A 14,076-nucleotide genomic window follows, 5' to 3' on the forward strand; every position below is an offset into this window, starting at 1 on the left:
TTGTACAGATCCGCGATAACAGAAACGTTCTTTCACGTGATAAGCTCGAGTAGTGTTTTCTTGTTTCTGTATTTTCTCGCGTTACACAACAGGTACGTTCGCGAAGACTGGTAAATACGGCACGTGCAACAGGTTAAAGGGTCGTTCAGCTAGCAATTGTATCAGTGACTTCTTATCTCATCTGCCCTTTTTTCTCATCCAGCTTATCCTTTTTTCAGCAAAACCACCTCTTTACGACCTGCAGGCGTCGTTCATCGATAGATTCGTTAAAGGATTGAGAAACCTGAGAATTTGTGATAATCGTAATAGCAAGTCGGTAACCTCAAGTTGGATCGCTGAAGCTGTGACGACATTTAAAAAACCTGCTCTAGGCAGGAGCCTCTCGAGCACTCTACACTCTACTTGTTAAGAGAGAGAAAGCTTTGTTAAAAGCTTTGATCTTTATACGATAATGCTCTACTTTTTAATCGTAAATCATCAAACATATGAAATCATATCGCATAAAATCATATAAAAAGTCAATAACATATGTGGCGGCACATACTACATCACAGAGAAAACGAAGCAACTAAAGGACAAACTCAAAAAATTCTATTGGCTCACTGGCCGACGATGCAAACTAAACACACAGAATACAATTACCCTCTATAAGACCGTAATAAAACCTGTCTGGACCTACGGAATCCAACTATGGGACCTACGGAACAGCAAGTAATTCTAACATTGAAATACTTCAACGCTTCCAATCGAAAACGCTAAAAGACCGTTATAAATGCACCCTGGTATGTCACCAATGAACTAATACATCGCGACCTCAAGATACCAACAGTCAAAGAGGAAATAGCAAAATATAGCGACAGATATAGCTGTGGCGGATGAAAAGAGAGGTTTGCGTTTCGTCCCGAGACTACCGGTAGACTCGTCAGTAAGGCTATGCCCGGTAGTCCCTGTCTTAGATGGAGTCTCGCTAGGTGCGGTATTTGTACCAATCGTCCGTATATTCGACCGCTAGCGAGATAGACAGACTCGTATAAATCGAATAAAAAATAAATCGAATAAATCTCAATAAAAATCGAAACCCCCAATTACTGGACTACTTGATACGTCGGACCAGATCCGCAGGCTGAAGAGACAACACTACCCGCTAGACCTAAACGCTAGATTCAATTAGTTATCTAAATTAATTAATATTTACTTATTTATAATACTTACTTATAAATCTATCTTATCTATCTCATAAATCTTACTGTTACGACCGTTCGCGGAGAGACGTGATCGCGAGATAGCACGTCAACGAGAGTTGTAAATTCTCGCTACGATCATGTTAATCGACGCCGCGAAATAGTCGTTCCCCTGTTTCGTTTAGGATAACAGAGGTGGTTCAATGAATATAGCACTGTGTTAACACTAATAAATTAACGTTTATTTCAACAACTTATTAATTAGAAAGATATAAATGGAACAACAAAAGAAATGTAACTACGTAATGCGCGATATAAGATATGTATTGACTGTTTGGCTTCTCGAAACGTTCTGTCCGCCCTTCGATTTGTTGGTTTTTTCTGGAAGGCGACCCCCACTACGTTCGGATCACGTCACCTTTGTTTACGCCAGATAAAATAACGGCCACGAATCGACGCCTCTGGAGGTCGCTCCGCTTAATGAGCCATGCGCTTGCCACTACAATGTTTATTTGTCGGGCAGCCGCGACGATCCGTCCGCGACATTATAGTGCCGCGACCGACGGTTAAGAATATGATCTATAGCAAGCCGCATGGCGTAACACTTACTTATCTAAATTAATTAATATTTACTTATTTATAATACTTACTTATAAATTATACTTATCTATAATAAGTATTAACTTATTATAAATAATTAGCCATGTCACTGCGCCACGCCAAAAAGAATTACTGAAAATTCTCAATGCGAGAATTGATTGTAAATTTTAATAAACAAATAAAAAAAAATACCTAGGACTCCACTTAGACACACGATTCACATGGAAACAGCATATTAAATGAATAATAGACAAAATACAGATAGCAAGGAGACAAATGTATGTGACAAGGAGAAAAATATGTGGCGGCACTGGACAACAAATACTGTTACACGACACTAATTTGTGTCGGACGACGGTAGCCAAGTGGTTAGTGCATTAGGTTACAACCGTCGGGGACCCCGGTTCGAATCCGGGCGACCGGAGTCCGATTTTTCTTCTACACATCTAAATTAGAAGAAAATCAGCGCCGTGAATGAAAACACCAGTGCGATGGCAAATACCGACGGCACGCAACGAGGAGCCACCAAATGATCAACGAGCACACCAAATGTTCAACGAGCCCACCAAATGATCAACGAGCCCCCGCTGCAGCCGTCGGAGATCACGGCGTGTTCACGCTACTTAGAAGATGCAATTCTTCGACAACATGGATCTCACGGACAATAAGCGGAAGTTCCTGACCCTGGCCAGATGCCTCGACGGCCCCGGTATCTATCACAATATCGAGGACGTGAGGACACCAGAGGTTGAGAAACGGTACGTAAATTAAAAGGTGGAGATCATCCAAGAGAGCTGGCTGATACAGCCGGCACGAGCTCACACAGACTGCTGACCTCCGAAGAGATGGGCGACAAAAAGCCGTCCCAATTCTACCAACATTTAAGAAGACTAGCCAGTCCCTCCATACCGGACGATTTCCTTCTCACGCTCTGGTGGAGAACGACTCCCGGATTATCTCGACAACGCCCTGGCCACAGCGAGGAGGATACCCCGGCGTGGAGAAGTTGACGTAGGCGGCCGGCCGGATCTCCGAAACACATTCACTAAAAAGACAGAAAGTCACCGTTATTAAGACGGAAAGAAAGGGAGTTGCACCCGAGAATCGTCGGACGATGATCGCTCACGATGCGTCGTGGAAGCCGATTACGACGAATTCCTGCAACTTCGTCGTTCGCCTCCCGTTCTTTCAGTCTTTTAATAACGACGACGACTCTCTGTATTCTTAATGAATGCGTTTCATAGGTCCGGTCGGCTGCCTACATCAGCTTCTCTACGTCGATATATCCTCCACTGTGACACAGGGCGTTGTCGACACAATCCGGGAGTCGCCCTCTTCAGAGTGTGAGGAGGAGATCGGTCTGGTATGGAGGGGCTGGCTAGTCTTCTTATTAGATGTTGGTAGAATTGGGACGGCTTTTTGTCACCCATCTCTTCGGAGGTCAGCAGTCTGCGTGACCTCGTGCCGGCTGTATCAGCCAGCTCTCGGATGATCTCACCTTTTAATTTTTTGTACTGTTCAACTTCTGATGTCCTCCTCCTCACATCCTCGATATTGTGATAGGTGCCGCCGAGGCACCTGGCAAGGGTCAGGTATTTTCACTTGCCGTCCGTGAGATCCATGTCCTCGAATTGCATCTTCAGTAGCGTGAACCACGCCGTGATCTCCGACGGCTGCAGCGGGGGCATGTTGATCAAATTGGTGAGCCCGACGTGATCGACAGCGAAAACAGGTGTGATCGTGATAGCGCTACCCGAGACTTCGATCATCGCGAATCTAAGACTGTGGTAATCTGGATCTACCGCTACGACGCACACGGAACGGTCCTTCCTTCAGCAAAACTCGACGCCTCACTGCCGACCCACGCAAGCAGGTGACAGAATACGAGACGATGACCAAGCCAGGAGTGATGTAGCCATTACAAAGTTCATGGACATCACCACCAGCCCGTCGTATTAAAAAGAGGAACAGGGCAGGCCTACGACCGTACGCGGAACGCCCCACACCGTACCGACAGGTATCCAATGCCACATCGAAGACAACGCGCAACATCTACACGGGCTTGACAACAATCGGCTGACGCTTTACCACACTAAGAACAAATGTTATCACTGGTAAGGGGGTACTGTGGCGGCACTCGACAACAAATACCGCCACACGACACTAAATTCTGTCGGACGACGGTAGCGGTTAGCGCCTTAAGTTACGAACGTTCGGGACCCGGGTTTTCAAATCCTGCCGACCGGAGTCCGATTTTTCTTCTACGCATGAAAAACGGAAAAAAATCAGCAGTACCCCATCAACGACATCTACAGCCAGCGCTACAATTATCACGGACAATACACATACACCTCACATATAAAAACAAGCATTCATGAATACATAATAAGTATTTAGGTACAAGTGAAAAAAATAAATATCTCTGAACAATGGACAAAAATAAATATCTCTGAACAATTCTATGGTAGGGAAAGGTTCAAGTTCAAAAAGCGTGTGCAGAGCCTCTCGCATGCAATCGATTAAACAACTGTTGCCCGGGAATGCAGCGAAATTTTATTTTACCTTGCAGTATCACACTTGATAAAATTCATTTCTCCTCGTTGATCGATTCTTCGCTCACCCCTTTGACGAGCGCGCATTCCCCCATACTCTTAATAGTAGCATATTCCCGCTATTAGTCTGCCGTCGAGCGCTCCATGTGACCAAACACCTTTCTCACTAGCATATCGAACGTTAAAAAAGGAAGGAGAAAAATGTGAAAAAAGTAGGTCGATCGGTTCACGACGACTTTTGTCATAATGTAAAATCGGTCGATTAACTAGAAACACCGGCAGCCCTTTTCAGTAATAATCCAACTGCCATACCGTAGTCCAAAAGCTCGATATCTAACCGTAAAGGCAATTTTCACACATATAAATAAATAACGGATATCTAACGCGAAACATACTAATGTAATTTTAGCGAGGCTACTAATAATAACAATTGCTTGGAATATTGTCCGCAGGTATTGCATCAACTGGCAATGGAGCGCTAGAAACATTTGGAACATCTGCGAGCAATGGCGACAAAGGCTATCGTGGTTATGGGCGCCGCGAGAAGAAAAGGTACACTTTGGTGAAACGAAGAAAATAGAAACTTTAAAAAGAAATAGAGAATTCGCTTAAGATTTGTCACTCGAAAAGTTCAAGTTCCGACGATTCGTTACGATGGATTTTCCAGGTTGGTTTAGTGAAAGCACAACATCCAATAGCCCAGACAATTCCCGGTTTATATCGACAACCTGGAAATGCATCTCAGCATTTGCTTCACAGCGACAGCGACCTCAGACTCGACGCGCAAGGAGCTTTCACCAGGTATTGCGGTAACGAACTGCGAAATCAACTCCTGATTAGATTACTAATAAATTACTAATTCACTGGACGTTGGTTAATGAAAAGCCATATCGCGCATTGTGAACCGATAAAGCGATTATGTCTTCGACGAGGACGAAACAACCACGACAGATAATAAATAGAATTTCATCGTTAACCGAACCGTGGAAGAAATCGCCGTGTAAATTACGATAGGGCGGAGCCATCGCGCGTTAATTTTATTACGACACAGGACATTGTCGAAGCGATAGGCCGGTATCCGCGTATTTCTTATATTTTGCTTGATGCGATCGACCACTTGATGACACAGCGATAAGTTTTTCCGGAACAAGCACTGGGAAAATAATTGGCTAAAACCATCGATAGCTCGACTAACTTACAATCGAATAACAATGTCGTTATTAAAAGCACTAAATCTTAATTATTGTCGTTGCTATACGTTATTCGACCACCTCGTGCATTCGTTGTTTCATACAACGAACATTAAATAAATCTTTGCTCGAAACAATCGTTAAAGTATTTATATTCGAAGGGAAAATTACGCAATTCCCTTTCTTCCTGTAAGCGTGCGATGTCTACGCAATCGGCCAATCGATAGTCGTTTACTAATATTTCACACGACAACGAGCCAAAACCGCGCTTCTGCGAAATATGAAATCAAATCTGCATCTCGCAGCGCGTCACGCGGCCAATATTTCATATTCGACAAATGAACAGTTCGGCTTAATATATGCGCCGAATTCGAAACGATACATATCTGCGCGATTTGAACGTTGGATATCATCAGTGTGATAAAAATATCATATTTAGAGAAATAAAAATCAGATCGAAAAACAACTCGTGTATAAAGCGAGAAACGTGAAGAGAGTAAAGAAATGCTTCGACGAAGAACATACAATGGAGGAAAGAATAAGAGGTTGTTCGTCTCAAAACGACGTAACTTGCTATATTTGCAGATTCGAACCGGTAGATAGAGATCTTCATCCGCCTCTGGGCACTGCTACCGGCAGCACCATACCACCGCAGCCTTTGAGACCAGCACCTCAACCAAGGCCAACTTCACGTCCAAGGCCATCTCCGCTTCAAACCTCCAGCACAGTAGACTACCTGAGAATGCAGGAAGCTGGCCCGGTACCTCTGACACCGCCGCCATCGTTGCAGAGAGCATCGATTCCTTCGAGGTCGAACGGTCCGTCGGTCTTTCTTTTCCAGAACGAGCCCATGAAAAATTATGCATTACATCAAGCATCGAACGACCACGGTTCGTTTAGATTCGACGGTGAGAAACCGAACACCATGACGAATGAGAATATTCAGATGACACCGTACGGCTCACAAAATCACATCGACGCAAGATTGAGATACGAATTCGAGGAAGAACCGAGGAAAGAGCAGAATAGGCACAATCCTTACAGGCAATTCGATACCGGCCTCGAATCGACAAGAATTAGGTACGGTGTACATGGTGTACCTATAGCTACGCTAGATGGGAAAGGGGACGAGGACAACAACACGAGCTACGGCAGTTACGACATCGTCCAAAGGAATCACATAATACGGCAACATGTCCGGAATGATTCGAGAAGCTCGCCAAGCAGTTTCGATATGACGAATTCTTCGAATGCCGCCAGCCAGACTATCATGGGATCGATATACGGATCCGAGGAACTATCCAAGATGCTTCGCAGCACTCAGAGTCTCGGCAACGACCTCGATCGTAAGAGCAACGAGATGCAAAGCATCGAGATGACGCCCTTTACAAGTTCCAGCCTTCAGGACGATATCAGCCCGTGCTACCTGTTTCGCGAGAATCAAGGGTTGCAAAAGGTCTCGCAATATATTCAGAGCTTACCCGATCTTCCTATATACGACTCGATCAACGACCTCGGACTCCACCGAGATCAGGATCGCATCCTCTACGATGACACGATTCAAACATCGATCAACGCGTTGAAGGTCAACAGTGAGGTAGCTTCCAGTCCGATACCACCGCCACCCGCGCCACCTGACCCACCGAAGGATGTGCCAAAGAAGAACGGCCAGACAACCGGCGAAAGAATATTCAACGCTCTCAGATTGGTCACGTCTCACAGCTACATCGACGCCTCGGAATTTTACAAGTATACGTCAGATTGATCATTCTGTGAAGAAAAAAAAGAAAAAAAGAAAGGAAAAAACTAGAAGAAGTTTTCGTACGAATAAATATTAACAATTCTGTTCTTGGTTGTTATAGCTCAGTCGTATCCTCGGCACAACAAGTTCAACGTTTCACCTTCCCATCGAGATCTCCGTCGTTGGTGGTGGAGGATAACTCCACTACTAGACTGCACGATGAAGTACAAGATATTTACGCGGAGAACGATTCCGATGTGATAGGTCCTGACGGCTCTAGGCGTAGCTCCGATCTTTACAGTCCTGAACTCAATTTAGAGGCACATAGAACTGCACAAGAGGTAGTATGCGTCGAGTCTAGGAGGACGTTAGAATATTATTAAAATTTTAATCATCGTATTAAATCTTTACGATTTTAGGTGTACAATAGTTTACAAGATCCACCGTCGTCGCCGTTGTTAGTTAAAGATCACAGTCAAGAGGTTTACACGTATATGACTGACCCAAGCTTCACGAGAACCTCAGAGGTACGACTATACTATCGATCTTGGTTATATTTTAAACTTTATTCGATGAATCGTATCATCGTATATATCATTTGCTTTCAGGATATTTTAAACAGTATCGAGCAAAGAAAAAAAAGTATGGAGAGATTGAACGGTATCCATGAACTCAACGAACTCGATGACGCTGACTCGTTAAGGTAGCCTTCGATATACGATAACTTGGTCGATCTGTCTTAAAAAGCAAATTAATCTCCAACTTATTTCACAGGAAACGAAACAGTCACGACTTTTTTGTCGCACTGGAGGAAGCGCAATTGAAGCGAAAGTTCTCTCAGGTACAATTTCACTTTCAGATATATCGATTTTCTGTTATTTAAATATAATTTCATTCGCAGGCATTTGTCACAAACTACACGATGAACGATTACAATGACATCAATCCCGGAAGTCGTCGTGGACCTCAGGGCCCGGATCCAGAGCCACCGCCGGATGAATCGAACCTAAAAAGGGCAATAAGCTGCGAAAGTGTATGCTCGGATACCAGTGTAGTGTTAAACGATCTCGAAGAAGCACCTGTCGTCGGTCATGTGTGCGTCGGTGTCCAGTACGACAGATGGGGTGGCCGAGGTGCTGATAGCGAGGGTGATCTCGCGGTCAGCGTTCTCGAAGCCAGAGATCTGGTCACCTCGGACGGACAACCTGCTCAAGATACCTTTGCCAGGTTTGAACATTTCGTCAAGCTTATTACGTTTGATACTGATTAGATTAATAATCCGACGAACGAAATAATTTCCAGGTCCGGGATTGAATTATATCAGGCAAAAGATCGTAGAAATATCTAAATTTAACCGTTTCAGGATCGAATAGTTCTTAGATTTTGTGAAAAATTTGTTTTTCTCGATTATTATTGCTTATTATTGCACAACCAATTATTAGTTAGCGAATAATTTGTAAAGCGCAATCATGACACGCGTCAAACATGAAAGGGTTAAATATTACATATCCACCATAGAAAGAAGAATAGTTAAATTAACCGTCGATACTTATTTATTCTTTTAGAGTTTGTCTGTTACCGAATAGACAATTACACGTGAAAACCCGGCTGTATAGAGGCAGTCCGTCGCCTAGTTATCAAGAAAACTTTTTGTTCCCCCTGGACGATGGTCCCACTGGAAGAACTCTTCTCGTTGAAGTATGTTATTTTAAATAAAGTAATTCGAAATATGTAAAATGCTTGATAAGCGATATTATCTGCATGGGAAATTTTTAAGGTATTTTCTGACGAGACCAGTATAGGTGATGGAACATCCCTCATCGGAGAAGCTAGGTTACGTCTAGGACCCGCCTCAAGAGCACCTGCAACTACGTGGTTACCACTTCTGGGATCAGCTTTGCCCACGCCAAGACTTGGAGAGTTGATGTTCTCTTTGAGCTACTTGCAAACGGCTGAAAGACTCACCCTGGTGGTTGTGAAGGCTAGAAATTTACATGGTGTCAGTACCGTGCCCGGTGATTTCTTCGTTAAGGTAATAAAGTGCTTGTTTCTCATTGTAATCTCAACGTATGCACCGAGGTGCGTCTAAGAAGTAACGAGACTGACCCTGTAAAAATGTTCATACATCATTTAATGAAAAGTGTACATTGTCCCCTTCAAAATAGTTCTCTTGAGAATCTATACATATAAACGCAAAAAAAGAAAGATAAGATTTATTATATTATATAAATTAAACATTTTCAAAATCAAATAGGCTAACTGAAATTATTGTGATCACGTATGATCCATAGATACTGATTGATCATTGAATGATGCATTTACTATGTTCCAAAGGTTTACTTGCTACAACAAGGCAAAAAGATCCACAAGAAGAAGACGTCTGTGAAAAAGGGAGAAGAAAGTCCAATCTTCAACGAGGCAATTATCTTTAACGTTCCCAGTCATATTCTGCAGGTTTCGAATAATTTTTAATTATAAAATTTGTTAGGTATTGTGAGAAAGACATGCTAATTTCTTCAATCTAATTTCAGAACATACAGATAAGGCTAACTGTAGCGGAAGTAAACAATGAACAGGGTGTAAATTCGAAGCCGTACTCCGTCGGACACGTTATCGTGGGACCTACGTCAGCAGGACGAGCATTCGTCCATTGGCGACAAATGTTGGCTGCTCAAAGACGCCCTGTCGCCATGTGGCATCCGCTCAGGAAATGAAAGGATCGCGTAGGATGTTGGCCAAGCGAATATATAATAGAACGAAAATCTGCACGGATTTAAAGTATACTGGGAGAACGGTAGGATTACGTAGACACGATGTTGTAGTGAGTCATCCTGATATTCGTCCGAGTTTTCAGCCGTTCACTTTTAAAAAGCATTAGGTACTTTCCCATGCTTCAACGATTTTCTTTGGAATTAGAGCAACATTGCAAATTACGATATAGAAATTTCAATCTTTCAAATAGGAGAATTCTGATAAGCATTTTCGATTTTCGAGGTCTTCCTATTTTTGAGAATATTTCCATTCAAGAGAAAGAAGCTTGAGAAGGAAATGAAGTTACGTTTTTTTAAAATAGACCGTTCGAAACTGCGTGATCTTTTAGAATAACCCAATAATATACAGTATTAATTAATAGTCTATTTTCATTAACAAAAAGAATATAGAAGAGAGAAACCTAGATGATTTTGTTGACCTTTGAAAGAAACGATCACGTACAATTCGTTGGATTTATTGTATATAAATTCGTGAATTTACAGGGTGCTGACAAACTTAAGGCCTCAATGCGAAAGATTTTTCTATTCACGTTACGATTACTTGTAAGTATTTTACCGAATGTCCAGCTTTCTCTCTTTAACCGTTCTCCTCTATGCTCTAACGAGGAAGCACACTCGTAAACGTGTGGCGACACGTTCCAAGCAGAAACATGACAATTTAACAAAATCTACAATTCATCGTTTTCGATTTGATGGTATAAAATTCTCAATGTCAAACTCGTATCCTATTGTACATGTACTAAATGGATGTACATGATATGTTGTTTCGTCTAATGATAAGATTCGAATTGACGGCTCCGTGATGAAAGCTCACGCGATTTGCTCCAACGTGAATCACGACACAAGGTTACCGTTAAAATGGAAGATAAACAAGCAAAATTGTAAGAAACGTGAGAATGAATCGGGATGTAACACGGAGCTGATATCAATCATTTCAGACTGATATATCGATATCAAAAGTCATCGTCAAGCACAAATCGCTGTAGGTTCTAAATGGATCCACATCGTTCTCCATACCGTGTGTCCCTCCACGAGGAAGGTTCGAACGAACTTTGTGACGAGACCGCTGGATTCTCGCTACGAGGCTCAAATATTTGTATCGAGATATCGTATACGGCCGGCGAATGTCAGAGCCAAGGAATATCCTTTTTGCCTTTGTGAATTAAACATCAAATTGCATACGAAATTATGCACAAACCAACCCGTACGAATTAGCGATGGCATTAAAAAATGTGTTCTCCTCTTCTTTCTCAGTTTCTTTTCCTTTGCAAAGGAATACACGTATAAACCGATACATTTTAGAAAAGCTTAATCGAACCTTCCTTACGTGTATAAAGAAATGTCCATCAGAGACATCTTCTGAATGTATTCCGTATGTACCTATGTTGATATTAGTTAGAATGCAGTTTGTTTCTTTTTCGAGAGAGAAAAATTACCATTTTCCACGTCGGATAATCATCGTGTTCTTTAACGCCAGGATTATTTATTAGTTTTTGTACGATACTTGTAAAAAAAAAGAAAACGTGTTTTCTTTTCTTTTTTTTTTTTCGTGCCTCTATTCTGGCGTATCGTTGTAATCTTGCTCGTTATTCATTGAATGACTGGCTACATAGTTACAGAGGAATAAAAGAAATTGAAGAAAAAAAAAGAAAAAAAAGAGCAAGTAAAAGAAACAAGAAATGTTGCGCCGCAATTAAAAGATTCATTGCGACGTTGAAAAATTTATGAACGATGGAAGCTCTGTTTCAGGGTTTTATCAAGATGTAAATGTTGTTGTTCCCAATGAACTGTTAATGTTTGTACAGAGTTTATTAACGACGTACTCGACGTGCAGAGCATTCTTTTCCAAACGTGGACGATTGATCGCAATTCTTGATTATATTCTTCTCTTCTCTAACGACCAACGATCATCCTTTTCATATTTCTTCTTCTTCTTCTTCTTCTTCCTCTTCTTCTTCTTCTTCTTCTGTTCCTTCTTTCTTCTCGGAGAGTCTGTCCATCTCTTTTTGTTATTTCATTTCGACGATCAAATGGTTAACGTCGATTCCTTTCTCCTCTTTCCTGTTCGTGACAGTACTTGGCACATGACCGAATTACACCATCTTCAAGCAATGCTTGGTCGATGCAAATCTGTTGCCGGTTGTTTATACGTACACGGTACAGTTCATAGAAGAAATCTTACGTCGACTTAATCCTACAAAATTTGCACCATTACAATTCCATCGAACGTTCGAGGTTACGATAATACTCGATTATTCCTTGATATAATTGGACGCGTTATCATTTGGTCGGAATTATTTGTGCGGAATGTCATTGAAATTAGGAGAAGGTACGAAAACAATTATTCTTGTGATTTGACATGAAAAATGCATATTTTATTAAAATAATTTTCTTCGTCGTTAGTGTTAATTGATATTATCATCGTGATTGGATGATGCGTGCTGTTCGAAATACAGAAGAATGTTCATGGAAATCTTAATTTTTAATTAACGATACGTTTATAGATCCGACAGAAATGGAAAACCACGCGATACTTCGACTAACGGGATCGTTAACGCAAATCGAACGAATTAGATAGCCTTTCGGACCTCATAGTCTATTCTATACCTATAAATTTTGTACCTCTTCGTACACGATAAAATTTAACAAACCTAACTCTTCGTATTACACGTACACATTACTCATACGCCACGTGTATATATACATATACAACATCTATATATATGTATAGTTACATTACGAGAGAATTTTACACTCTATATTATACATTTTTTGTCATAAATTGCCGACTATTTAAATCCATACTTATGAACTTATTCAGGATATTTTCTATCGCTAACTTACTATGGGACTAATATCGCTGAACTCTCATTAACTCCATAACTATATTTGTAAATTATCCATCGTGAACGATATGTATCTCTGCATCGTTTCATACAAAGTGGTCAGCGAGAACGATTGTGATTAATTATTACGTGCATACCTCGATCGAAACTTGAACGATTTTTAATGCCGATGAAATGAACTATCAACAATCGATTCACGAAATATCGAGTATTTCTTCATTCTTCAAAATTCAAAAAATTGTACAAAATCAAGAGAGAGTATTCGCGGATAAAGGGAAATTTTAGATCGCAAGTTCGATCCAGATCCAGTCAAATCAATCGATTCCTCTTTTCCTTCAAATACAACTCGTAGATAGCTCTTAATGAAAAAAAAGACGGAAAAGAAAAACGAGAAGGAAAAGAATGGAAGAAAATGACCCGACGCGACGAAGCTAAATCAATTGGATCGTCCTCGCGTTCCACTTTGTACTCATGAAACCGTACGTAGTACGTATGTATAATCTGTATACATGTAAGTGAAATTACCATTCAAAACACTGTTGTATATCAGCACAAAACTGATCTTTTATTCTTAATACCAACGTGGCGCACACGCGCCCGCACACACGCGTAAGTGGAATTGTTCACGTACGTCTGTCTGCGTCCGTGTACGCATATGTTACGGATACGTATTACTAAGTTTTACTGTTAAAAACTGGAATACATTGAACGTATGGCGCAGAACGATGAGACAGGGAGAGAACAATATTGAAGGCATTCAATAGCTTGCTTCTCGTTTACCAGAATTTAGTTTTGTCAGGGGCTAGCTATAGACGAAATTAAGAGAAACAGAGCGAACGAGAATAAAAGAGAGCGAGCGTAGAGTTGGAGCGGAAGCGCGAGAGGAGCGGGGGGACAGAGAGAGAGAGAGAGAGAGAAGGAAAGAAAGGAGCATGCAAGAGACAAGAGAAAATGGAAGTGAGAGAACGTGAACAAACGAGAGAATGTAAAGAGAACGCGAGGAAAGAATAGCGTGAAAGATAAGATGAGAACGAACGATCATCGGATAGGGAAAAGAAGGGAAAAAGGAGTGATGATGACAATAATAATGCCAATGCGATTCGTACTGCAAACGATACAGTTAACCACCTAAATAATAGTACTCGTCGATATGCATATATGTATGTATGTCTTAAATAAGTTTTATTGGTTATAT

General features: G+C 41.4%; 1 protein-coding gene across 1 annotated transcript in view; it reads left to right on the forward strand.

Annotated features, from left to right (window-relative positions):
• The window catches only part of LOC117210357, a 67,999-nt gene extending 56,316 nt beyond the window's left edge, over nucleotides 1-11,683 (forward strand). The window contains exons 3-14 of the mRNA XM_033453298.1: nucleotides 4,786-4,885; nucleotides 5,001-5,134; nucleotides 6,109-7,272; nucleotides 7,386-7,605; nucleotides 7,684-7,791; nucleotides 7,873-7,967; nucleotides 8,039-8,105; nucleotides 8,166-8,491; nucleotides 8,830-8,962; nucleotides 9,042-9,296; nucleotides 9,599-9,718; nucleotides 9,796-11,683. Of these exons, the coding sequence (XP_033309189.1) occupies nucleotides 4,786-4,885; nucleotides 5,001-5,134; nucleotides 6,109-7,272; nucleotides 7,386-7,605; nucleotides 7,684-7,791; nucleotides 7,873-7,967; nucleotides 8,039-8,105; nucleotides 8,166-8,491; nucleotides 8,830-8,962; nucleotides 9,042-9,296; nucleotides 9,599-9,718; nucleotides 9,796-9,978 (2,905 nt within the window). The 3' untranslated portion in view covers nucleotides 9,979-11,683. The remainder of the gene's footprint in view (nucleotides 1-4,785; nucleotides 4,886-5,000; nucleotides 5,135-6,108; nucleotides 7,273-7,385; nucleotides 7,606-7,683; nucleotides 7,792-7,872; nucleotides 7,968-8,038; nucleotides 8,106-8,165; nucleotides 8,492-8,829; nucleotides 8,963-9,041; nucleotides 9,297-9,598; nucleotides 9,719-9,795) is intronic.
• The last annotated feature ends 2,393 nt before the right edge of the window (nucleotides 11,684-14,076 follow it).

Source organism: Bombus bifarius, unplaced genomic scaffold, assembly GCF_011952205.1.
Source record: "Bombus bifarius isolate JDL3187 unplaced genomic scaffold, Bbif_JDL3187 scf7180000008203, whole genome shotgun sequence".
In the NCBI taxonomy this organism is placed as follows: Eukaryota; Metazoa; Arthropoda; class Insecta; order Hymenoptera; family Apidae; genus Bombus; species Bombus bifarius.